The sequence below is a fragment of the Phoca vitulina genome, unplaced genomic scaffold, assembly GCF_004348235.1.
Source record: "Phoca vitulina isolate PV1807 unplaced genomic scaffold, GSC_HSeal_1.0 scaffold14, whole genome shotgun sequence".
Lineage (NCBI taxonomy): Eukaryota > Metazoa > Chordata > Mammalia > Carnivora > Phocidae > Phoca > Phoca vitulina.
The window spans coordinates 39845281-39871101 of NW_022589717.1; the positions used below are offsets into that span (position 1 = coordinate 39845281).

Here is a 25821-nt window from a genome sequence, read left to right on the forward strand (position 1 = left end):
CCACCCTCCTTCCCAGCCATACCCCTACCCCCACTCCAGAGAGCTGAGTGGTAAACATTTACCAGCACACCACTGGATGGATATAGAGCGATGTGCTCACAGAACTGATGTGCAGTAGATAGTTTTAGATGGGGCTTTGGAAGGGAGAATAAAAGGTTTGGAATACACGAAAAGATAGTTTCTAAATTTGAAAAGAGTAGAAGTGATGCAGGAAATGGAGGCTTGGGGAGCTTAAATATGCCCATACAGATGTCCAAAAGTGACATGAAAAAGGATCTCTCTTTCTTTCTTGCACATACACAATTTTAAATGTAGGTTGCATACTAGATTGAATTCTGGGTACACAAAGTCAAACACATTAGAGACTTACCATGCAAGATTTTCTATCTAGCAACCAGGATGAGTATGTAACCTTTTATATAATTGCCTATAAAGCCACAAACAAGTAATATACACTCCAGTGGGGATGACCTACACCTAAAATAGCCCAGAAGTTCAAAGACCAAGTTTTAATTCCTTTAAACTGATTCGTTGATGTGTGTGGTATGCCCCCAAATAAGCAAGGAGCTCTATCATCTATCAGATAAGCAGGGATTTTTTTCTAAAAAAATACCTTCCAGAACCATAGCATTTTATTTTATTTTAAAGATTTCACCCATTTGAGAGAGAAAGTGAGAGAGAGCATGAGCGGGGGGGGGGGGGGAGGGGGGGAAGCAGACCCCCCGCTGAGCGGGGACCCCCCCCCCCCAATGCAGGACTCAATCCCAGGACCCCAAGATCAGGACCTGAGCCGAAGGCAGATGCTCAACCCAGGTGCCCCAAGAATTATAGCATTTTAGATCTGAAAAAGACCTTAGAAAACATGTAGGACGGTATTTCTCAAAGTGTGTTTGTCAGTCAAACATCAAAATCAGAAATACCTGGTGTTGCTATTAAAACCTGGAACCTCGTTAATATGTGGAACATATCTCAGAACTCCTGTATTGATGGGGGCTTGGGAAGCTGCACATTTTACAAACTCTCTACATGATTCTGCTGCACTCAAATGAGTAACCCAGTCAAAACCTTTTGTTTTATACATAAAGGAAACAAAATTCTACGATGCAAAGAGAGTCCCCCTTAAGTGAGTCTACATAGCTATTAAGATTCTATCCACTTAAAAAAAAAAAGTAAAAGCGACCCATAAAATTGAAATTTGGGAAAAAATAGAAAGCATACCCTTTGTTTAGAGAGATAGCTAAAGGGCAACACAGGACTTCAATCGATATTATGTTGTTCATGTGTGTAGTTACTAGTCCATATGCCCCACCTAGCCACAAATTAGTGTGGTTGCCTTAAATTGCTAACATGAAAATCTTAACTTTCCACTTCCGAAGTCACTGGTTTTAGCTACTCTGTTTTCTTTTTCTAGGTTTCCAAGGTTGCTCTTTTGGGCATGATTTTAGAAATGTAATTATAACTCTGGTTTTATACTTCTGGACTATGTAATCAAACACAGACTGGTCATAGTGGAAAATATAAAATTCTTAGCTCTGTTACATTGACAAGGAACGTGGCTGGATGCAAATCTAACCGAGTGGCGTGTCTTCCCAGTGGCAGCTTCCTCTCCCCCCCCGCCCCAAAAATCCAAAAAAGATGCTGTAGGAAATGTAGACATAGGGGTGTGGAACCAGTTTTTCCAGAAACATTTTTCTTTTGATCCAATAAAATCATTTAAATGTCCTATTCCAGGAGAAAGTTTTTATTCAGTGTGATGCATTGTTAGACAGGTGGAGAAAGAACAAGTTAAGAAAGAAAAAAAGTCTCACGGTGTCCAGTTTTTTTTTTTTTTTTTTTTTTTTGCTTGGTTGGAGTACTCGATGGATTATTTATTTATTTAGATTTGCACTATTCTTAAATCCAAATGGCAACCTCTTCAGAATAACATTTGTTTCAGAGTTGCTCCAACAATATAAATCTTGTCCAAGGGCTGGGCATTTAAAGCTCTAAATGATTATATACTTTTACAATAACTTTAAGAAGGTTATGGAGGCTTTATCTCTCTTGATCAGAGTTTTCTTTCTATAACAGGATTTAATCTTTTTATTTTTAAATTTTTTCTTGGAAAAGATTCTCCAGCCCCAATCAAGCGTTCAGATGACTGCAGTCCTGGCCAACATCCTGGTTACGATCTAATAAGAAACTCGAAGCCAGAACTACCCGGATAAACTGCTCCTGAAAGATTTAATCTTAATTCAGACTGAATCCTTTGTCCAGCGCACACCCGGTGTTGTATTTTGTTTTTCCGAGGGTTGCTGCAGAAGGAGGTTGGCACAAGCACTGCCGAATGACAGCCTTATCATGTTTTGTTTTTCGTTTTTTTCCTGAGAGAATCCAGGAATGTGCATCTAATACAATTAAAGACAGTATCTGCAAAGCGATAGAATGTATTTTTATTGTCTTAAACCTCTAAATCAAAGTGCACAATGTTCTGTTATCCAGCCAGACCTTGCAATAAATGCAAACCCAACTCTTGGGTTTGTGTTTGGACTATCAGTGCAGTCATTAAAGATACATCATAGGGAAAGGGCAAGTGGCTGCCAATAATTCCTTTTTGTTTCTCTCTCTCGCTGTCTCTCTCTCTCTCTCTTTTTTTTTTTTCCTGGAATATGCTCTAATTATTGGTGCATCAAGATGGAAACCCTGGTCGGCTGAGAACAGATGTTACTTTAAAAGGCTCCACTAGCAATCCAAGAGTATTTTTCCACACGCAATGTCCTGGGTCTTTCAATGACAACAACGTTCCCAACGCATTCCGTAGCTGTCACTTCACCTGCGTCGTCCGCGGCGCCATTTGGCTCTTGACGTGGTTGCGAGCCAGCCACGCCAGCCGCCCTCCCCCGAGCCCCACCGAATCCCGCGGGCGCGCGCCGGCCCCCTCCTCGCAGTGGTTTCTCCTGCAGCTCCCCTGGGCTCGGCGGCCAATAGTGCGGCCCGCCGAGCCGCCGCTTCGCCCCTCTCCTCTGGGTGGCCCCCGCGCGCGGCCGGCGCTCAGTGGGCCCAGGAAGGTGAGGCGTGCGGAGGCTGCTGCGGAACTTGGCTCCCCGCGCAGCGCCGGCCCGCGGAGTCCCCGAGCCCAGACAAAAGAGGCGGCGGGCGCAGGAAGGCGCGGGCGGCGGCGGCGCGGGGCGATGGCCGCGCGAGGAGGCCGGGCGCTGCTGGCGCTGTGCGTGGCACTGGCCGCCTGCGGGTGGCTGCTGGGTGCCGGAGCCCAGGAGCCCGGGGCGCCCGCGGCGCCCGCGGCGGGCATGAGGCGGCGCCGGCGGCTGCAGCAGGAGGACGGCATCTCCTTCGAGTACCACCGTTACCCCGAGCTGCGCGAGGCGCTGGTGTCCGTGTGGCTGCAGTGCACCGCCATCAGCAGGATCTACACGGTGGGGCGCAGCTTCGAGGGCCGGGAGCTCCTGGTCATCGAGCTGTCCGACAACCCCGGTGTCCATGAGCCTGGTAAGAGCGCTGCACCCTGCCGTCTCTGGGGGCGTCTCGGAGGGCCGCAGAGGCTTGGACGTGGCGGTGGGGGCAGGGGGGAAAAAGGTGGGCCCAGGGGTGCCTTTTGGGAAAGGGCGCCTGGGGTGGAAGGTACAAGTGGAGGGAGGGATGCAGATACATGAACCTGACCTAGAGCGTTGCGGGTTGCCGGCTTCCCCATCTCTGCGGTCTTTCCTTCCCGCCCCCCCCCACCCCAAGCCTTGCGCCCACCTCCAGCCCTTAGTTCACCCTTGGTGAGCATGGGCCCGGGAGGCGGGAGGGGACACGCAAATCCGCACGCCCGCAAAACCGGGCGGTCACTCTCACTCTGCTGCATCAAAGACCAGAGAGAATAATTGAGAGTCCTCAGCGAGGAGGTCGACCTTCCTTGCACACAAGAGTAGAAAGGTAAGGTGCAGAAGTCAGGAACTTAGAGGAAACGAGGAATAGTCCTTTCCCATTTGTTTCCTCATTTCCAGAGGACAGGCTTGTTGGGTCCTGCAGGCTCTGCATACCCATCCCTACCTGTATGTGCTTATTAGGTATGCGCGCTGCTGTGAGCGGCGTGAACGGTATCGGCCGCACTGGGCGGTGGTGTGTGCAGACACATAGGTCTTCCTGCCGGGGTGGAAAAGTGGCCCTGACAGGCATTTCCATTCTGAAACTGCATACGGCCTAAGGAAAAAAGGAGTATCCCATTTTCTTGGCTTTAGCCAGTTGAGATGAGTAGTTTGTGACCGGGTTTTTATTTCAGCTGATGTTCCCATATAGCCATCTTACGCATCTTCCTTCTGAATGTGTTAAGGCACGTTTTATTTACGTTAAATGTGATTCATTTGGTATTAATAAATGGATTTAAAAAATGTTCTTGGGTCTTTTTTTCATTATGCTTCTGCTCTTTGGAAATGATGTAACTCTTCAAATGATATAAGGCCTGGTCTTCTGATAGTAAAGGTACTGTTAAAATAATAAAGCCAGGCACCCCTATCCATTGTATTTTTAAAGGTAGAAATAAACTATGATGAACCAACACTAAAAAGCCACACTTTATAAGAGAAGATAAGTAGGTTAGAAATTTCTCCATCACTTTATAAGAGAAGATAAGTAGGTTAGAAATTTTCAGTGAACTAGTGTTAACAAACAAGATTCAACAGTAAATTTTAGAGATCTTATTGGCTCTATTCACCAATTCATGAATGGGTCAGCATCCACTCTAGTAGATAGAAGGGAGCTCCAAGGAGCTGTACAAAATGAAAAACTTTAATAGGCAAAAGGGAGCGGGAACAAGAAAGTTATACTAGGCAAAAAAAGCAGATTGATTATTGTAAGCTTACTTTCCTTTAGGGAATGGCAAGGATCTATCAGGCAGAATCCCTAACTAGTGCTGATCAGGTGTTTCCTAAGTGACTGGTTTAAGATTCCGTTTCTGGGACAGATAAAACTGCAAGTAAGTTCAGGGCACCTGGGTGGCTCAGTCATTGAGCGTCTGCCTTCGGCTCAGGTCAAGATCCCAGGGTCCTGGGATCGAGCCCCGCATTGGGCTCCCTGCTCCATGGGAAGCCTGCTTCTCCCTCTCCCACTCCCCCTGCATGTGTTCCCTCTCTCGCTGTGTCTCTCTCTGTCAAATAAATAAATAAAATCTTAAAAAAAAAAAAACCTGCAAGTAAGTTCAGTCTCTGATGTGGAGCTTAGCGTAAGTGAGTCCACCTTGGGCCTGTTGTCTTATTTCTAAAATTAGTAAATAGGTCCGATTAGTATGTAAGTTTGATAGTACTGCATGAATTAACTTTTTAGGAAGTTGGAGAGTATTTACCATCCTTAAATGATTTTCAAATTCCTTCTAGAGTAAAATATTTTAAGAAATGAAAAAGGAATATCCACACTTCTTCTGAGGTAGAAATGGATGCATTCAGTGTTTTTTTGAGCACCCCACACTCTAGGTGGGCCAAGTTCTATGCACTGTGCAGTGATACACAAGCTAGTCCTTGCCCTCTGGGGAACTGAGAAATAGGAATTGGAAGGGCAGTATGAAGGCTGCAAGAACAGTGTGGGAGGACTGGAGAAAGGACACCGGGGATGTTAGGTTATTGAAGACTGGATGACAAGAAGGCAGGAAAAGTGTAGTTACTGGAATTTACCATTGCCAGTGCAGCTTGAACAAATGTATGTTTTAACAGAGGCCCCTGCATCTAGGGGCAGTGTCTTAACTGTTTTTCACCTTGTAAGTATCTGTTTTTTGTTTGTTTGAAATAATATTTCTGATTAAGCTAGTAAGAAATAATATTTGGCTTAACAAAATCATTTACTTGATTAAAACTTTGATCAACTTGCCCATAATCATCTTACCTTCCAGTAAGAGAGAGGTGTCAAGTTTATTAGTTTTCTTAATCAAAATTCTTTTACTGGAGGTGCCTGGGTGGCTCAGTCGTTTAAGTGTCTGCCTTCGGCTCAGGTCATGATCCCAGGGTCCTGGGATTGAGCCCCGCATTGGGCTCCCTGCTTCTCCCTCTCCCTCTGCTCTCCCCCCACCCATGTTGTGCTCTCTCACTCTCGTTCTGTCTCAAATAAATAAAATCTTCATTAAAAAATTCTTTTTCTGAACTTTAAAAAAAGGTAGCTAATGTCTAAGTATTTAGTTAGCATAATAGAAGAGCTCTCCCAAAACAAAACATCTGTACATAAAGCTTTCCCTGTGGTAGACCGGGCAAGTGAGAGGTTTACTTGGTTAAATTGGCAGGTTAGGGATGGAAGGTATTCGTTCACACCACCAGCTCTCTTCCTGAGCAGAAAGAAGTGATCATCATACTTGCATGGTACTAGGCTGTGGCCTGAGCTGAAACTTATCTACTGAAAATGATTTGTTCGGTCAGATAGTCTACATTTGAATTCATCCAAAGGGAAAGAAAATTCCATTTTGAATTGATCTGCCAGGAATATCCATGCCTATTCTGTCCTGGCACCGTAGGAATCAACTTGACTCTAGACTGGCTGAATGCTGGGTCTCAGTTATTATTTTGTATCTCTTGGAGACCTGCAAAATTGGATTGGAGAAGGGTTGTGCGTAGCTGCCATCCTCAGTTAGAAGAACTGCAAGTGGTCTTGGAACCAGTCTCATCTCACACTTTGTGAGTCTGGACCCCTGATGCAGGAGTAGGATGAGGGCTGGCTAAGATTGAGTCTCTGTCAAACTGGGCTCTTGGCTGATTCTAGATGCTCAGATGTGTTCCCTTAGATATGATACTTGCCAGGCCTCATCATGTTCCTTATTTTTCTTCCTGTTTGCTTATATCTTATACTTTTAAAATATTTCTGTGCATAGGGACTCAAGTTCTCAAACCCAAACATATGCTGTCCTAGGAATGCATATCCATCATTACAATACTCATAAAAGAACCTGTATTAATTTATGTCTAAACAATGAAATCTGTTTTCCCAGACCAGTCCTCCCAGAGTTAAACGGGAGTTAAGATTAGTTTATTTAAAACATGAATTCTTTAACATGTAGTTTAAGATTGCTCTTGGGAAGCAAGTCTGATTTATAGCTAAAATGCTATCTTAGAAACATTCTTTAGAGCATAGATTTTTCTCTTTCAAAGGCTGGAATGATTATTTTGGACCTATTCCTTCCAAAATCTGTTAAAATTTAAAGTGTATGAATGCCAGTACGTATTTGCCAAATATTGTGATGGAACATTTAATGTTGGCAAAATTTCTATACAGATAAAAAAAAGAGGGGATTTTGATTATTTTGTATGACCTTTTTCATACCAGTTAGTATGTTATGTATTAGTGGGAAATGCTTATAACTGAGTAACACCTTACAGTTGGTGAACATAGATGTTAGATTCTGGAGAAGGATCTAGATGTGTACCACATATGGTCAAGGGTTATTTTTAGACCTGAGTGAGTTATTGCAGCTCTTGCCAGAAATTGTGTATTTGATTGACTTGTGATTGGCTTATGGAAGAGAGGAAATGGGACTGGCCTCTAACATTATATCCTGTGCTCAGGCAAAGTACCAGCTTTCTATGGAAACCGATTTGAGAGATAGCAAAGGAATCATCTGCTAGCATCTTACTTATTGACATAGCATGGGGGTGAAATCCCCACCTTGGCAGTCCCTTCCTTTGGGAAAGATATTTCTGACAAATAGAAAAATAATCCTTCTAAGGGGTGACGTATAACCCAGTCTTTCCCAAAGTATGTTCAATGGAACATTAGTTCAGCTTGGCTTGAGAAATATTAGGTAAACAAAACTAAACAGGTTTGTTTATTGCACACCTTATCAGAGCCCTTGAATAAACAAACCTGTATTTTAAATCTCCAAGTCAGATATATAATATACAGTATTTTCCAATCTTTTTTCCCCATGGGACCCCACCTTTTTTTTTTTTCGAGGAACTTATTTTGGAACTAGTATTTCGTTATTTTGAGAAACAGAGCATTAGCATATTATCATTCATTAACATATTATGCAGGATTAATTGGACAATTCTGTAGCAGAGAGACTCATACAAGGTGTTCCTCAGTGGTGGAGAGCATATGGCTTCTGTTTTTTTCCTCCCTTAAACAGCTAGCATAGCGATTTGTGTAAATTCTTAAGATAGGCTTATTGACTTGAGAACATGGTCCTGAGGCAATCAGGCATAGGACAGATCATTTTGATAGGAAAGATTAAAGTATCAAGTGCATCCCAGTTCCTTTATTGGTAAGTAGCTTTATGCTTTTAACTTCTGTCTACCTGTTTTTCTTATCTATAAAATAGGAATACTTAAAAACTCATAACCTCCCAGGGTTGCCGTGAGGCTGAAGCAGTATGGTATGTAGAAAATAATTCCATGAAGTTGCTTGCATCTAGTTATTAAGAAGATGGGCTCATTTGTTAAATTTTTTTCTGCAATTTCAGTCGATCTGGAAAACGTGCTCCATTGGCTTTGCCCACTTGGAGCGGCCTCCTGGCGGTGTCGGCCGTCACATGGGAGCTCTACGTGTTTACCTGTTCTGATGGACGGCCCCCAAGGACTTTTCCCCTCTTATCACTGTTTCTTGTTCGCACATGTTTGCCTTTTCTCGATTTTTAAAACGTGAGGCGTTCCTGCTTCTCTTCAGTTTTACATCTTAATTTGCTTCATTCAGTAGGAACAGTGAACGTGTTCATGGGTGTTTGAGAACGTCTTTACGGTTATTTCTTCACGGAGCTAAATAAATCCAGGGCAATTCCAAGATTTACTCTGGCAAACTAACTTATTTTTCCAAAAAATCTATAATGAAACTGCTCAGGTCCTGACTACTTTATTCTTTTACAGCCTCAGTGTAAGTGAAAGCTCTTTAAAACCTCCTTCCTCACCCCTCCCTAATTTTCTTACTCCCATTTCTTTGTTTTCCAGAGTTCTTTGAAGAGCTATCATGTAAAGGTTTCTACTATATGCACCGATGTCAGGGGCCTTTTGTTCAAACCCTGTCTCTTCCTATTTTTAATTAATTGCTCTTGGGTAAATTACTTAACTGCTCTGTAAGTCCTAAATTCGTCACCTATGAAATGACAATAATGTGATGATTCAGTGAAGTAGTAAATATAAAGTCCTTAGTTCAACATGTGTCAACAATTATTACCTCTATTATGGTCTTTCCCAATGTTGGTCTAAATGCTCCCCAGTAGACTGTGAGCTTTTTGTGGTCACGGATGGTGTTTATCCCAAACGTTTAGTACTCTGTGTAGGACATAGTGGCCACTCAGGGAACGTTTGTGGAATAAATGAAATTTCTCAAACAGGCCAAAAATGTGCATCACAAAACAAAGCTGTGTTGAAGGTCAATGTTGATTTTATGCCTGGTGGCATACCAGCAGTATGATCACAAGAAAGGATGGAACTGATATTTTTCTTATGTATATACTTCTGTTTTATTGTGATGCATCCAGTTTTGCATAATGGGGAGAAATCCACCCACCTATCAGTGATGGCTTGTTGTGTTTGTTGTCTGCTACAACTGGACTCTTCTCTTGAGACATTTTAGAAAATTAGGTGGCTTTTTAAGCATTAACTAAAAGTTCTAAAGATAACCAGTAAAAATGTACTTAGTAAAATTTTTGACCTTTAGAAAATCTGCTTGAGCCCTTTAGTGTTGTGTACTAAGAACTGTGTGCTCCTTTGAAGGTGGAAGGCATACATCCCAGGTTTTAATTTTTCCTTCCCTCATGAAATGGCATTCAAATCATGCCCCTGAAAATGCCATAGAGGAGGAGGTTTATCTGAAAGCCAGCTGATGGGTCAAAAGAGCTCAAATTTGAAATGCGTTTAAATTTACTCTTTCCTTCCCTTCTTGTTAATTACAGGAATTGCTGCCAGTCCATTCTTCTGAATGTTTCTCTTTCTTTCAAAATTCAAGATATGGTGTTTTGTAGGCGATCCAGCGACCAGCTCTTTCTAATAAAATGTGGCGTCAGAGAAGATCCTGTGTCACCAGTGCCTTTTATTATTTTCAAATGATTACCTACATCTTTAAATGTCTTCAAATAGTAATCCTGGAAGGATAAGGTGGCTCGGGTAGAGTGTTACAGAGCTGACTCTTAAATGAGAAATGCATGAATTATAATAATAATTCAGCAATAATTCTCCACTGCCAGTAAATATTTTGTGTTTTTTAATAGAAATCTGTTTACTATAAAGTCACTGCCGAGCATCATAGTCCTATTATAATAATAACAATAATAATACCTCTCATTTTTAAGACATTTGCTTTCAAACGAAGACTAATTATTTAAAAAATGGATGCAGATCACTCATTTTAAAAAAATGAGACTAAGTATAACCTTTAACTTAAATCCAGGTTCCTAAAATAATCCCTTGCTGTTCAGGGAATTGGGAAAAACAACAATTATCTCATGTATTTGCATATGCAGGCAGACACTCAGATGTTCACATCCCAGAATGGTGCTGTCTGGTTGGACTACCCAGTTCCTCTTACTACATTAAATTATTCAAAACCAGAAAATCTTCTCTTTACTACACAGCTGCTACTCACTGCCATTGTCCATTTTTTTTCCCCAAGAAATATTTTGTTTCTGGAGCTCAGCTCAACATCTTGCACAAATCATGAGCTTGACCGTGAGTTCAGGGTAGGAAAAGCTCAATATAAATGTTGGGCTGTCACCTCCCTGACCAAATTTCTGAATACCTTTTTTTCTTTTTCTTTTTCTCTTTCTTTTTCTAGCCAAGGGGTAGTTTTAAAAATGGCCTTTTCTCATAACCATTATAAAAAATTGCTATTTAACATTCCAAGATGAAGGCAACTTTCCAAAATGAAAAGAGAATTAGGCTTTTGTCGGTGTAGTTAATATTTTTAATTTAATTTAGAGAATATTTACTGAATACCCACTATGTATATGCTATTTTATTTTCTCTTCCAGTCACCCTTTCAGGCAGTTCCTTTGCATATCTTGAAATGAGCTATTTAGTTTCTTGACTTGGATTCACTTTTTTTTAAAAAAAAGATTTATTTATTTGAGAGAGAGAGAGTGCACAAGTGGGGGGAAGGGCAGAGGGAGACAGAGAAGCAGGCTCCCCACTGAGCGCATAGCCTGACTCAGGGCTTGATCCCATGACCCTGAGATCATGACCTGAGCCAAAACCAAGAGTCAGACACTTAACTGACTGAAACACCCGGGCGCCCCCTGGATTCACTCTTTCACACATGTTGAGCTTAATTTACATGCTGTATAACCATTGGGCATTCTACTTCATTCTGTATAAAATGTGTGCTCCATATAGATGCAAGGGTCGAAGAGCTTCCTATTCTGTTCTTGATGTAGCAAGCATAAAAACAGTATCTGTAGGGGAAACTACTGGAAATGTTAGACATTTGCAAAATAAAATGTCTTCTGTCCTTTTTTTGTGTGTTTTAGGTGCAGTGTGGGCCATATGTTTTAAAGTACAAACAGTCTTATTGAAATAGTTTCATTTGTCTCAAACTGTGACATTGTTCAGCACAGATCCTTATCTATCTATCTATTTATTTATTTATTTATTTTAAGTTTATGAGAAGGAACCAGTCTCATTCACTGTGGGAACTCAGTCAATATTAAGCCAGATTCTTCCCATAATCAGCTTTATGGGAATTAAGTTAACAGACTTTTGGGAAACTGCACTAACTTCACACAGTCAATAGGACCTTTATAGTGCTCACCCAAAGAGAAATCTGCTTATTGTATTTTCTCAAGAGTCAAATTCAGTTTTTGGAAAATGCTAAAGCAATACAAAATATAGATAAATAATTCACATGTGAATGTTATATGGATGCATAGTGAATGATACTATATAGACAAATAGACTAAAATACTATATAGACATATAGGTTTTGTCTAGATGATGGCAAGATAATCATGAGTGGAGCTATCATTTTAAATTATTTTAACTTTCAAATTGGCTTATTTATATTTATAGATTTCAGTTGCATCTGTAAAATAGCCTTCATTTTCCTTGTTTTTACTCCCACCCATAGCTACTATCAGGAAATAAAGAGTCTTCTCTTTTATCTAAGTGGCTTATTAAAAAAAAAAAGTCTTGGGGTGCCTTGTTGGCTCAGTTGGAAGAGCTAGCAATGGTTGAGTTTGAGCCCCATGGTTGGGGGTTGAGATTTCTTAAAAATAAAATCTTAAAAGTTTTTTTTTCAAAAGCTTTCTTCTTTCAGGAAGTTTTCTTGAGTTATTGTTGCTTTCTCTAAATCTGGTCAGGTGTTCCACCAGGGTTTTAAATAGTTGGCCAATTTTGCCTTTACTTTTATGAGGATTCTAACTAGATCCCCTCTGAGGTAGGTTTGAAGAACCTCACTGGTTAATGTGGTCCCACATTTTCTCCTCTTCCTTTCTTCTGTGGATATTAAAAAAGAGTAGTCATCTGAATAACAATTGAGAGGCTTTTGTCTGTGAACTTTGGGTTGTAAACACGAAGGGATGTGTACACGCTCATTTACTGCCAAGCATTTATTCCGTAGCTCCCCATCTCTTTGTAAACAATCTCTAGTTTGATCCTACATGAACCGATTTTCCATACCTGCTACAGGTGAGGAATTGGAGAATATATATCTTTATGGGAACTTAAAGATGCAGAAAGAGTCTGCCTATTGTTGAAAAAAAAAAAAGCATTTAAAAGAAAAATTAAAAAAGTAAATTTATTTTTTTTTAAGATTTTGTCACAAGTGATCTTAATTAATCCCCTGTAAAAATGCACATATATTGCTGTTATTTATGTATGAGGAAGGACTTAGCAAATATTAAGAATAGTTACACTATAAAAAGGACAGGTAACTTGAGGAGTTTATTTTTTAAGATCAAGACCCTGAGATCAAGAGTCACATGCTCTACCGAGTGAGCCAGCCAGGCACCCCTCAAGGGGGTTATTTTTAAGAAGTGTAATGGGGCTGCGGAAGGAACCATCTGAGTCCTTCATAGGCGCATTTGGGGTAAGTGTATACTGCCTTTGTTTATCATACAGAGACAGCCTATTATCAGCTATACAAAAAAGCCAAATTTTCCTGGCTGTCATGTCCTTAGCACTCTTCATTTCTTTTACGACAAAAATCAGAGAATTACCAACTCCAATTTGTCTTGAAAATTAGATGAAGATAGGTCATAAAGCTAGCGATATGGGTAAGTCATCATTGCTCTCTTCTTTAAGTTTTGCAGTTCATGAAATAAAAATTATTATAGTGGCTCAACATGGCAGTTGAGGTGGTGAGAAAAATTACCCCAAATATCTTCAGCTTTGGATGTCACATTTGACCAGAACTTCAGTCATCTGTGGTGGTAACCCCCAACATTACCCACATTTCTTTGGGCAGGTAACCCCAAAACTGTGTGGCTTGACATAGCTGTTTCCCTTTGGCGTAAGAATCTTAAACCTTAAGGAGATTTAGAAATAATTTATGTATTATTGGAGTTTTAAGTGCTTTTAAAACTTAAAATGTTTAATAAAATCTGGTAGATTCCAATGTCTAAAGATTAGCCTTGTAATTCCAGTGGGAAAATGTGTCAATTATGATTTTTAAGCTGAAATTTTAACAAGTTTGTAAAATGTATTAGAACATTGAGAGAACTTAAGAATCACCATGTGTGGGGCAGGGCGTGGGAGAAATGGGCTAACTGTTTTGTTGTGTTTTGTTTAGTTTAAATAAAACTAAAAGAAAGAATGACCATGTACATTTAATGTATTAGATTAACCATATTATTTAAGAAGTTAGGAGTGTTTGTCAGTCAGTCAAACAAGAGACTTAAAAAGGAAATTAAATATATTAAATTTATTTTTACAGTTTGAAATTTTTAAGACAATTTAATGAAGTGACCAAATTTCCCTTTAAGGTCAGATTATAGAATCTGCTGGATTTGCAAACACATCAATATGACTTGTAAACTGAACTTAAAAGCTAATGGAATAACTAGGATTTTGAATTTATAATTTGTACCTCTACTAAGTTGAATGTTGAATTAAACCAAGTTAAATTCTACATCTTTTTTATTCCCATGAGTCCCTCTCTGAGGCATCAGAAAGCTTGCACTTACCATGAGTGTCTGCATGCAGGGCTCAGAGCTTAGTCCCCTGAAAGAATTTTTGCTTCCAAATTCAGGAGCTGCAGGAGATTTTGGAGGTGTTGAGCATTTGCAAAATATCTGATAAATATCCTTCTATGTGTTAATGCATGGGAAGGATTCTATAAACTCTCCTTAAATTTACTTTCTCCAAATTAGAACAACCTCTGGGCTGAGTGTTGCTTGGAAGAGTCTCCCCAGTATGTAGCTGGCGTTCGGTTGATTCCAGCGTTCCACTGTCCATGGTCGTGTCTGGGATTAAAAGAGTTTAATGTTTTCATAGCTGTGAGTGATATACAATTTTACTGTACCTCTCAAATCCATTTCAACAACTAATTTTCTCTCCCCTGGTCACTGTGGACTGAACTGGAGAACCTTCATTAAAAGAGTATAGTAATTTTACTCCTGTGTCTAAATTGGTGGTCTGTATGTCGAGGACAACTCTAAGCCTTGCACTAGCTGTAAAAACTGTGAACTATGTGTCAGTTATTTTTAATATTTCTGAGACCCTTTTTTTTTTTAGATGTAGTGTTCCATGATTCATTGTTTGTGCATCACACCCAGTGCTCCATGCAGAACGTGCCCTCTTTAATACCCATCACCAGGCTAACCCATCCCCCCACCCCCTCCCCTCTAGAACCCTCAGTTTGTTTCTCAGAGTCCATCGTCTTCATGGTTCGTCTCCCCCTCTGATTTCCTCCCCTTCATTCTTCCCCTCCTGCTATATTCTTCTTTTTTTTTTTTCTTAACATATATTCTGAGACCCTTTTTTTCCATTATTTTTAGACTTCTGGGTATGCTTTTTTATTGTTGATTCAGATTGCTGGATAGATGGGAGTTGGGGGTACTTGGTACTGTTCTAATAAACATTTCTGCTTCTGTTTTGACTCTACTTCAATTTGCACAAACTGTATCCTAAAAAATTACATGTAACTCCCAGGAACATTAAGTATTTTTTCCTGAGTAGTTTTAAAACTCTTATTGGTGCTGTTGGTATTTTAACATTGAAGCTGAGCCACTGATTGCTAGAATTTCAATGACCTGTGTGGGCAGGGAGAGGGAATGAATGAGAGTGTGTTTCCTAAATGAATGTACAGAAAGGTGAGACTGGCTGCTATTTCCCCCAGAATTCATAGAACAGAGTTAATGTATTTATGGACTCTGTAAAGACAGCAACATAAGCAAAGCATTTATACCCCTGCCAACCTTTCCAAGAGGCCAAGAAGGCTCTCAGTTTAGAACGTACCACCTTTTCCATGATCTCAGTTCCCAGACCAAGGTAATAAGACCTTTATTATCAAAAAGTCCCTACTAACAACTTGCAGGTATAAATCACCCTAATTGGACAACTAAAGACATTCATTCACTAGGCATTTAGAAATACCCGATAGAAGTGCTTTTAAACCACTTCACGTTTGGATGTCAAACTCTGGGTAGTAGAGGTCAGTAATTGATGTGCATCTTTTATTACTGCGCTTCGTTATATCTGTATCTCTAATGGACCTCGTTAATAATAAGCAGGTACTTGCTCTATGACTGACGTTCTGCAAATTGAAGAGATACTTACAAAAGGGAGCAAGAAACAGCAGTATTTTACCAAGTACTTAATGTGAAGTATTGACTCAAATTCTGCAAGGAGTTGAGAGAGAAATCATGAAGGACTTTCAGAAGGAGGGGGATTTGAGCAGGTCTTAAAGTGAATCACATCTGGAAAGTAGAAGATACATGCCAGTATAAGATTATTCATGTGTCTCTTTCTTTACTGCCCCTGTTAGTGGTGATATATAAGTCTTCAATAATGGTTGTGACAGATAATTACATTAACATGTGAAATTTCCACCTTGTTAGAGAGAATATAATGTTTAGGGTGTTGTCCGTTGGGGTCAATTTCCCTCCCCAGGAGGATAAAACTATTTGGGATGGAGCTTATGCTAACGTTATATATTATAACGTAATGTATGTGTATATAATATAACATATACAAGATGTAACATTATGTATATATTTATATATACCTTATATATAACATTTCATATAAATTAAGCATATAAAATGATATGGTTATATTAGATATCATATAATTATACTAAGCATATAATATATATTATATTGTAATAAGCAACAATTGATTACCTGTATTTTTTCACCTCTATGTAGCTATTACTGGACACTCCCTAAAAGTTATGGAGTAAAAAGATGTTAAGTAATTTTGATTTTGTTAGGCTAATTTCCCGCAGTTAGATATAGCTCAATTATATTTGACTATACATTTCAAAAACTATCCTTAACAACAAATAAAAACAACACAAAAAAATGATGTAGTTTGATATTGAAGAGAATTCAGCCCATGGCTTTTCTTCATGCATTGGCAGACATTCCAGAACTTTCATCCAGATGCATTTGTGTAACATTTGAATAATGATCATGTAGTTTGTCGGATGCTTTTGGGAGAGAAATTCACTATGCAGAAATATTTAGTATTTAACTAATTTTTCAAATTATAGGTTTTTGATTAGAGTAAAATTATTTTAAATTGCTCCTAATGTTAAACCCAATCTTTATTAGTGTTACATAGAATTGTGAAACGGAATCATATAATATTTTTTTCCTATCTGGAAGAAACACTCTCATTTTATAGATGATTACGTTGTGCTCCAGAGAGAGATTAAACCACCTCCTTAAGCTTTTGTAGCCTAGGAGGCCTAGAACCCATTTCCTGATAGACAGTTGGGCTTTCTTTTTAGAGTATTTCCCATAACAATGTATACAGAAAGGGGAATTAACATAACTATTTCTTATGTGGCCATTGAGGGTCAAGAGCTATCTGCATGGACTGAAGTCTGGGAGGGAGTTTACAGGAATGTAACTTATCAGTGTTTTCATTTCCTTACAACAGAGTTTCCTGCCTGTGTGCTGTTAAATGGGTATGGGTGTGCTGAAGGTGGATGGACAGGGCCTGGGGTGGCCAGAGGGTGTGTTAAGTGGCAAAATCAGGAAAGGATTGAAATAAATCACTTTAGCATACTCTAAGTGTATGTAGAAAATGTTATTTTTTTGGGGGGGGGGCAGTAGAATCCACTCTCTAGGAAGAAGCAAGCTTGTGTTGGAAGATCACTCTGATGAACTCTTGTAAGGGCTGGGCCTTCGGTGCTGAGGAATGGGCTAAATTAAATAAAAAGGAGAGGTACATTTTCAGAGGCTGTGTGGACAGTCAGAGAGGGAGAGAAAGACTTAATGGCTGGTGGCTTAAGAGAAACTTTGGGGACGATAGAAATGTCAAATGGGGAAGTCAGCCGAATCTACTATGCTCTGTGATGCTTTGTGGAGATTACTTTGGGAGATGAGATGAGGTACTTAATCTTGCTTCAAGATGAGCCCTGGCAAAACCAGAGGTTGTCCAAGGAAGGACAGTTACATATACATTAAAATACACTTAGGAGAATTTATTAACAAAGGTCAGATATGCACAGTGCTTCCTAGACTACATAAAGGCAATTTTTTGGGAATGTAATCCAGACATCTCCCATCTCACTGCCCATTTACAGTAAAGTCTTAAGATCCCTGAGTTGTATATTCCAAATTAGAATCCTAGTCCTAGGAGAGTGTCAACATTGGGGGAGGGCCTTTGTGAGGGTATTGTGGTTCGTAAGACCACCTCAAGTTTTGTGTGTCGTGTGCGGAATGAATCATATGTTGTTGGAGGTTGGGGTGTGGAATATAAATAACTGATGTTGGGTGAGGTTTCCTTTTAAAAATAGCACTTGTGTTGGCCTGTTCATGTGTCTACATTAAATTGTAATGTGAAAAAATTACTTGTGCTAAAGAGGAGGACATATTTTTTGAGAATTTTTTCAAACCAACAATCAGCAGAGTTCCTTAAAGAATTTTATTTCTATATTTGTGAGTGTTTTATAAAACATTACAGTGGTAGAAGACTTATTGATATTATTGTGCATATCTAATAAATAAGCTATATTAAAAGAATAAATATTCATAGGAACTATAGGAACTATACCTGGAAAAAAGTGCCCCCTTAAATTATTGTACAGAAAATAATGGTATGCATTATTGTAAGAAGTTAAGAATATATATGAAATATATATGGGTGAAACTTTTTTTGGTTTGTTTTTTGCCATTTGTGACACCCTACAAAGATGATTAGATGATAGATTCTGTTGGTAATTTATAGGCAGCATTTGGACAAGCAGTAAACATACCAGAATCTTCAGGACCATGTTTGAGTGAGAGGGTGTGTTCTCATGAGCAGGAAATGGGCCAATAATACAATGAAAAGACTTGAGATAATTTTGTAGTTAATTCAGGGTATTATCATATTGTTTCAGGTGAAAGTATTTGGTCTGAATTATTCAGACATTTGCTGTAATTCCCCATTTGATCTGTGCATGGTCACTGGGCGTCGATAAGGGTGGGAGTCCAGAGCCCAGTGGGAGCGAGGCCAAGAAGAATGGGCGGGAGGCAGTTCTCTATGTGTCAAGGGTCAGTGAATAATATTGGTGATGATTTGCTTGGGCAGTTTTGTTAGCAGCTATTTCTTTGCCAAACTAGTAAAAAAGTGACTTTTTAGGGTCGTTTTCCAAGTTCTCCTATAAAGATGGATTAGAATGAAAAGAGTGTGGACTACATTTCCTCTTGTTTCTTACCTTCTGTTAAGGATGTACTCTGCTTAGAAGCTGAATAGACAGCTCAGGATTAAACTTGAAATCATAAATGCTGTGTATTCTATGTAGTTCAAAAGTTTTACATGTTATTTCACATAGAGCATCGTGCAGACTCTTGGGAAATGTTTTTTTCAGAGAATGCTAACTGGGCACACACAAGGCCTGTTAATGACAGAAGTACTTCAGTAGTAGAATGACTAAAAAAATTTACAGTGAAAGGTTTGTGACAACCCAGTCTTGCATATATGGCCCAGGGACTGGGCTAATTCCAATATAAAGAAGAGTCCTCCCTTGTCTTAAGTAAATACAAACTAGATTGACTTTTTATCTAGTCAGTTATTCTAAGAATGTTGCAACTTTTTTCTCCTCAAAAGAAGAGCAATTTTTTTTTCCTCATGAAAAGGAGTTACCCACCCCACCCCCACCAACGTTCCATTCCCCTCTCTTTTCTCCTCCCTTGAAAGGAAAAAAGTGTGTGTGTGTGTTTATGTATGTTGAAATTTTAAATTTAGCAGAGTTTTCATGAAAAAATACTTTTTGGTTAATCAAGTGTGTTCTTTGTACTGAGGTTTTTGGTTCCTGGAAGATATATTACATCCCATTTCTGAATTAGTTTCTGGAGTCATCCTTAACTGGGTTGAAGAATCTATCAGGGGAACTGCTGGTGTCAGACTCATCACGGTTTATGGACTGGGGTCTCACTGCTATAGCTTCTACAGCCTAGCTTTGAGGTAGCTCTGAGAAAGTGAGCCTTCAAATGTTCGACATGTAAGATAAGAAGGTAGTAAAGAGGGTTAAAAAGATTACGAGAGACTGAAACATAACATTTAAAATAAAAGAAGAAAGGGAAGCGAAGTTGAAAACAAAAAGCACTAAACAGTATAAATAAGGTAGAATGAAATAGAAAACATAAGCAAAAATATTGAAATGTTGTGAAAAGAATAGGAATTTATTTTATATTTTGGCTCATATTTACATAACGCTTAGTGTGTGCCAAACACTGTTTAGAGGCTTAACTCATCTAATCCCGACCCCCCCGATGGGATTGGTGCTATTATTATCCCCTTTCTACAAATTTGGAAACAGATATACAGCGAAGTAACATTTAACGTCACAGGCTTGTGAGTGGCAAAATCAAGATTAGAATGTACATGGATATATAGCTACATTGTTAAACAAATACACAAAATCAGTACATTAAAACCTGTTGGCTTCATCCCCTTCCTTTCTTCTAAGACCAGTTCCTCTCTTCTTGCCTCTCTCTCTTTCCTTTATAAGAAATTCTCCTTCTTATTATGTGATTTGAGTGGAAGCTGTTGCCATATTCTTTTTTTTTTTTTTTTTTAAGATTTTATTTATTTGAGAGAGAGAGAGAAAACACAGGCAGGGGGAGCGGCAGAGGGAGAGAGAGAAGCAGACTCCCCGCTGAGCAGGGAGCCTGATGCGGGGCTTGATCCCAGGACCCCAGGATCCCAGGATCATAACCTGAGCCGAAGGCAGACAGCTTAACTGACTGAGCAACCCAGGCGCCCCTGTGCCATGTTCTTAAACACCCTCTTTCCTTGCTTCCAAAGTCTCCTCGCTACCCCACCATCATATCTTGATTTTACAATATATTTCCAAATAGTAGGTTCTCTGCATTTTCATCAGGTAAAACAAGATCATCTGCCTTGGAGCAAATTATCATTACAACTTAAAAATGGAGCTATATTAAAAATAAGATTTAACTATGATTTTAACCATTCACATAAGAATATCATTCTGGTCTTTTCTACATTTATTTCCTTGATTAATCTCTCTAATCAGACATAATATGAATAACAGACTCATTAGAGTATGTACCAGTGAAAATTTTGTAAGACATTAGCACTTGTCATTATATTTAGGACTGTTGGCCTACAGGTGTATGCACACATACATATACACACACCTTTAAATGGAATATATTTATCTAGGAAATCAAGAGAGTCAGAAACTGATTATAGATAAATATTTTAAAATAGAAGGGCAAATGACTTTTCATAGGTAGACCTGATGTGAGGTGACTCAAAAGACCTAGCCAGTTACTTTAGCTAATCTGATCATCGTAGCTTGAATCATACCGGAGTTTTAAGATGGGTGGCTCGTTTCATTGGAAAATCCAGTATTTTTTTCTGAAGTAGGTGTTGCCATGGTGACAGAATGGCTTAGCCACTGAAGACTAATTTCATTGGTTGAGTGTCTGCAGACTTGCTTGTTGAGTAACATTAATATGTTGCCTCCTGCTGTTTTTTATTGAGGAGACCATCTGGCATTAAGCCGTATTTAAAGGTACAGTTCTGTGAGACAAAGAATACCAGGTGACATACACTGAGGTATTAAAAATAGGTTTTGCAGGAATGGGCTCTCTTAACTAATCGGTGACTAAGAAGTTCCACTTCAAATCACTGCCTGTTATAGCCAATTTTATTAATTCATAATTCTAGGCTTTGACACTAGGAATTAAAGGCTTTACTTTTGAGCTCACTTATGTTATACAAATTTAATTGCCTAAATATACACCTTTACATGATCATACTAATCTCGATGTGCCTAAAAATGAACCCACTGTTCTCTCACATGGTATTTCCATAAACCACATAGTTAGAGCTATTTTGTAAAAATAATGATTATTGGAGATGTTTAACATTAGAACATAAATAATTGTCAGTTTTCCTTTTGTATCTGAAGGTGATAAAAATAATGGATTTTCAAGTAAGAAGTGAAAAGATATCAAATGCGTCTGTTATCTAAATGATAACTCTCCATTCTAAATAATAATTATCTGTTGTGTATATATTAAGAGACATACCCTCTTAGTTTTGTTGACTGTTTCCTTTGCTGTGCAAGAAAGCTTTTTATCTTGATGAAATCCCAATAGTTCATTTTTGCCTTTGTTTCCCTTGCCTTTCTAAATGTGTCTAGCAAGAAGTTGCTGTGGCCAAGGTCACAGAGGTTGCTGCCTGTGTTCTCCTCTAGGATTTTGATGGTTTCCCATCTCACATTTAGGCCTTTCATCCATTTTGGATTTATTTTTGTGTATGGTGTAAGAAAGTGGTCCAGTTTCGTTCTTCTGCATGTGGCTGTCCAATTTTCCCAACACCATTTGTTGAAGAGACTGTCTTTTTTCCATTAGACATTCTTTCCTGCTTTGTCGAAGATGAGTTGACCATAGAGTGGAGGGTCCATTTCTGGGCTCTCTATTCTGTTCCATTGATCTATGTGTCTGTTTTTGTGCCAGTACCATACTGTCTTGATGATGACAGCTTTGTAATAGAGCTGGAAGTCCGGAATTGTGATGCCACCAGCTTTGCTTTTCTTTTTCAACATTCCTCTGGGTATTTGGGGTCTTTTCTGGTTCCACACAAATTTTAGGATTATGAGGTTCCTCAAGAAGTTGAAAATAGAGCTACCCTGCAACCCAGCAATTGCACTACTAGGTATTTACCCCAAAGATAGAAATATAATGACCCAAAGGGGCATCTGCACCCCAATGCTTATAGCAACAATGTCCACATAGCCAAACTGTGGAGAAAGCCCTGATGTCCATTGACAGATGAATGGATATATGTATATAGACACACACACACACACACACACACACACACACACACACACACACACACAGGAATATTACTCAGCCATCAAAAAGGATGAATACTTACCATTTACATCGACATGAATGGAACTGGAGGGTATTATGCTGAGTGAAATAAGTCAATCAGGGAAAGACAATTATCATTTGGTTTCACTCACAGGTGGAATATAAGAAATAGTGTAGAGGATCATAGGGGAAGGGAGGGAAAACTGGATGGGAAGAAATCAGAGAGGGAGACAAACCATGAGATACTCTTGATGATAGGAAACAAACTGAGGGTTGCTGGAGGGGCGGTGGGTGGGGGGATAGGCTAACTGGGTGATGGGCATTAAGGAGGGCACGTGATGTGATGAGCACTGGGTATTATATGCAACTGATGAATTACTGAACTACATCTAAAACTAATGATGTACTATATGTTGGCTAGTTGAATTTAAATTAAAAAACTGGAAAAATTAAAAAAATTAAAAAAAGAGACATACCTTCTTTTTTTTTTTTTAAGATTTTATTTATTTATTTGAGAGAGAGAGAATGAGAGACAGAGAGCATGAGAGGGGGGAGGGTCAGAGGGAGAAGCAGACACCCTGCCGAGCAGGGAGCCCGATGCGGGACTCGATCCCGGGACTCCAGGATCACGACCTGAGCCGAAGGCAGTCGCCCAACCAACTGAGCCACCCAGGCGCCCCGAGACATACCTTCTTTTTAAGAAGCTTCCAATATAGTAGGAGGGGATAAGATGCATATATATGATAATCAAGACAGAATATGCCAAGTACCTTAAGAGAAATGCAAAGTGAATTTGAGATTAAAGGATGGGGGAAGATATATTCAATAAGGATACCAAGAAGTCTCTGTGAGAGAAGTGGTGCCTGATTGGCCCTGATCCTAGCAAGCGGAGATGAAGAGAGGATTCTAGAAGAAGAGGAGTACCACTCATTAAAATTATAACTCCAAGCTTTCTAAGAATGGGTTTAAGAAAAAGTTAATGTGTGCTTTTCACAGGTTTAGTGAGGTGTGGTGGACAAACCACCAGGAGACAGATGTATGGTCGTTAGTTTGAAATGAGGACCTTTATTTCAGGGGAGAGTTTGAGGACCGAGGAAGAGTTTTCAGAATCATTTGCAAGACTGGTGAAGGTGAAAGTGGTGGTTGTGGATGAGACCACTGAGGGAGAGAGAATAGACAGAGTAAAGAAGGTGTCCCAGGGCAGAGCCTTAGGATATATCAACACTTTTAAGATTAGAAGAGGTAGATAGAGCAGAGGGGTAGTCAGAGAAATAGAGACAGCTGATGAAATTCAGTGCAGTAGAAATCCCGGAAAGAGAGTTTCAGGGGCCTGGGGCAGAGGGCAATGCCATGGGCTGTGGAAGTTGTTGAAACAGAGGTCTCAGTAAAAGTCACACACTTCCTGGGCTGGCTGGAAATCACTGTGACTTGTTGGGGGCAGGTTCAGTAGAACTGAGAGGGAGGAGCCAGAACAAGGAATATGGAGTTAATGGAGGGTTACATCAAACACTAACCTTTTCTTATTCATCCATCAAACCAAGCTTCTGGAAAGATTAAACTCTCTCTTTGTCCTCATCACACTCATTCTGGATTCACAGCAAATGTGGCTTCCATGGCATCATGCTGTTGAAGCTGTTCTCATGAAGGACACTAGTGATCTCCTCATGGGGTGACCTTGTGTCGTGGTTTGTGCTGGGGCCATATTCTGTGCTCCTTGGGTATTTGTTAATAGAGCCCCCTTTCACTCTTAAAACTGTCCTGGTTTGGATGGTAAGTTCTGAGTCACCTCGCTCTTAACCACCAATTCCTTTGAGCAGTTTTCAATCTTTATCATACTTGGCCTTATTTATTTATTTTTGCATTATACAGTTGATCATGCTTGTTTATTGTGACTTGCAGCTCCTCTTTGACTTGTGCTGGTTAAGTCTCCTGGTTCTCCTTTTATCTTCTCAGTCTTTTTTGAGGTCTCCTCCTCTGTCTGCCCTTTAAGTGGTGGCATTGTCCAGACTTCTGTTCTTGGTTTCTTCTCTTCGCATTACACACCTTCTCCTTGGACAAGCTCATTCTCAGAAATAGGTGCAGCTGACTACAAGCCAATGCCTGCAAAACATAGCTCTAGTCTCTCCCCTGGACTTCAGGTTTGCATATTCATCTGCCTCGTGAACACCTTCACTGTAAGGGAAACTCAACACATGGGCAAGAACTTGAGCATTGGTGTAAGACCCATGAGGGTTGCCGGCTCTGCCATTTAGTAGCTTAGAGAACTTGAAGATCTTTAATCTCTCTGTGGCTTAATTTTCATTCTGTAAAATCACAAAACCTATCACACAGGATTTATGTGGGGATAAAATGAGATAGTGCATGTGAAGTGCTTTACATGATTCATGGCACACAATGTATGTTTTATAAATAATAAGGATTGTTTTTATTCCCCAAACCTTATTCTTCTCCTATATTTCCTGTTTTGTTGTGGAACACCTATTTGAGTGGAGGAGGGCCTGTTTTGGGGGGAACACAAAATATTTTTTAAAAGATTGGGTGGTACCTCAATATGGGAGGCCCTGAAAGCTGGACATAGGAGTTTAGATGTGATGGCGGTAACAAGGGCTTCTGGAAGCTTTTAAACTAAGGGTGAATCTGTGAAAAGTGTTGTGTTCGTAAAATTAGTTATTTTAATATTAAGCCAGATGTCTTAAAAGTGGGAGTGGGATAGGGAGACTGGCCAGGAGACTGTTGAAGTAAGAGTAGGATAATTTGAGGAAGAAAAGATAGCTAAGGAAAGGTGATAAATCTACAGATTATTTTTTCCTATTAGTTCTTTTTCAGAAGACTACAACTTTATTTTCATTCACAAGATACATTTAATAAAGACTGAGTAATTTTTTTTATAGATCAAGATATCACTACTGTTTCAAGCCAATCTCTTTGTGATGGAGAAAGAAAATGTGCCAATAATCATGATGGCAAACACTTTCAGCCTGATTCACTCAGTATTTACTTAGGTGTTAACTTACCTCTTCAGATCTTTGAATGAATTTTGTAAAGGACTGGTCCCATTTGTGATAGGTTTATTATTATCATAGTTACAGAGTCTGTTCATGATGCATAGGTCACTCTTGGAGGCTATTTGTACTTCAAGTGATTCTGGCCAGTTGCATGACACCGTGTGAATTAAAATATAAACTTTCAAATGTGTCACAGAAGATTACTCTCCACTGAAGAGGAAAGAGTCAATATGAAAACCTGAGAAATTTGGCAAGTCAAAAAATGGAAAGGAAAAATACCCATGTCTTTAAAAATATTTGTAAATTTTTTTTCTTTCTTTCCTCCTTTCTTTCTTTTCTTTCTTTCTTTCTTTTCTTTCTTTCTTCTTTCTTTTTCTTTTCCTTCCTTCCTTCCTTCCTTCCTTCCTTCCTTCCTTCCTTCCTTCC

General features: G+C 39.4%; 1 protein-coding gene across 1 annotated transcript in view; it reads left to right on the forward strand.

Moving 5' to 3' along the window:
- The first annotated feature begins 2918 nt into the window (after positions 1-2918).
- CPE (carboxypeptidase E) overlaps positions 2919-25821 on the forward strand; it is a 113308-nt gene continuing 90405 nt past the window's right edge. The window contains exon 1 of the mRNA XM_032413148.1: positions 2919-3486. Within this exon, the coding sequence (XP_032269039.1) occupies positions 3171-3486 (316 nt within the window). The 5' untranslated portion in view covers positions 2919-3170. The remainder of the gene's footprint in view (positions 3487-25821) is intronic.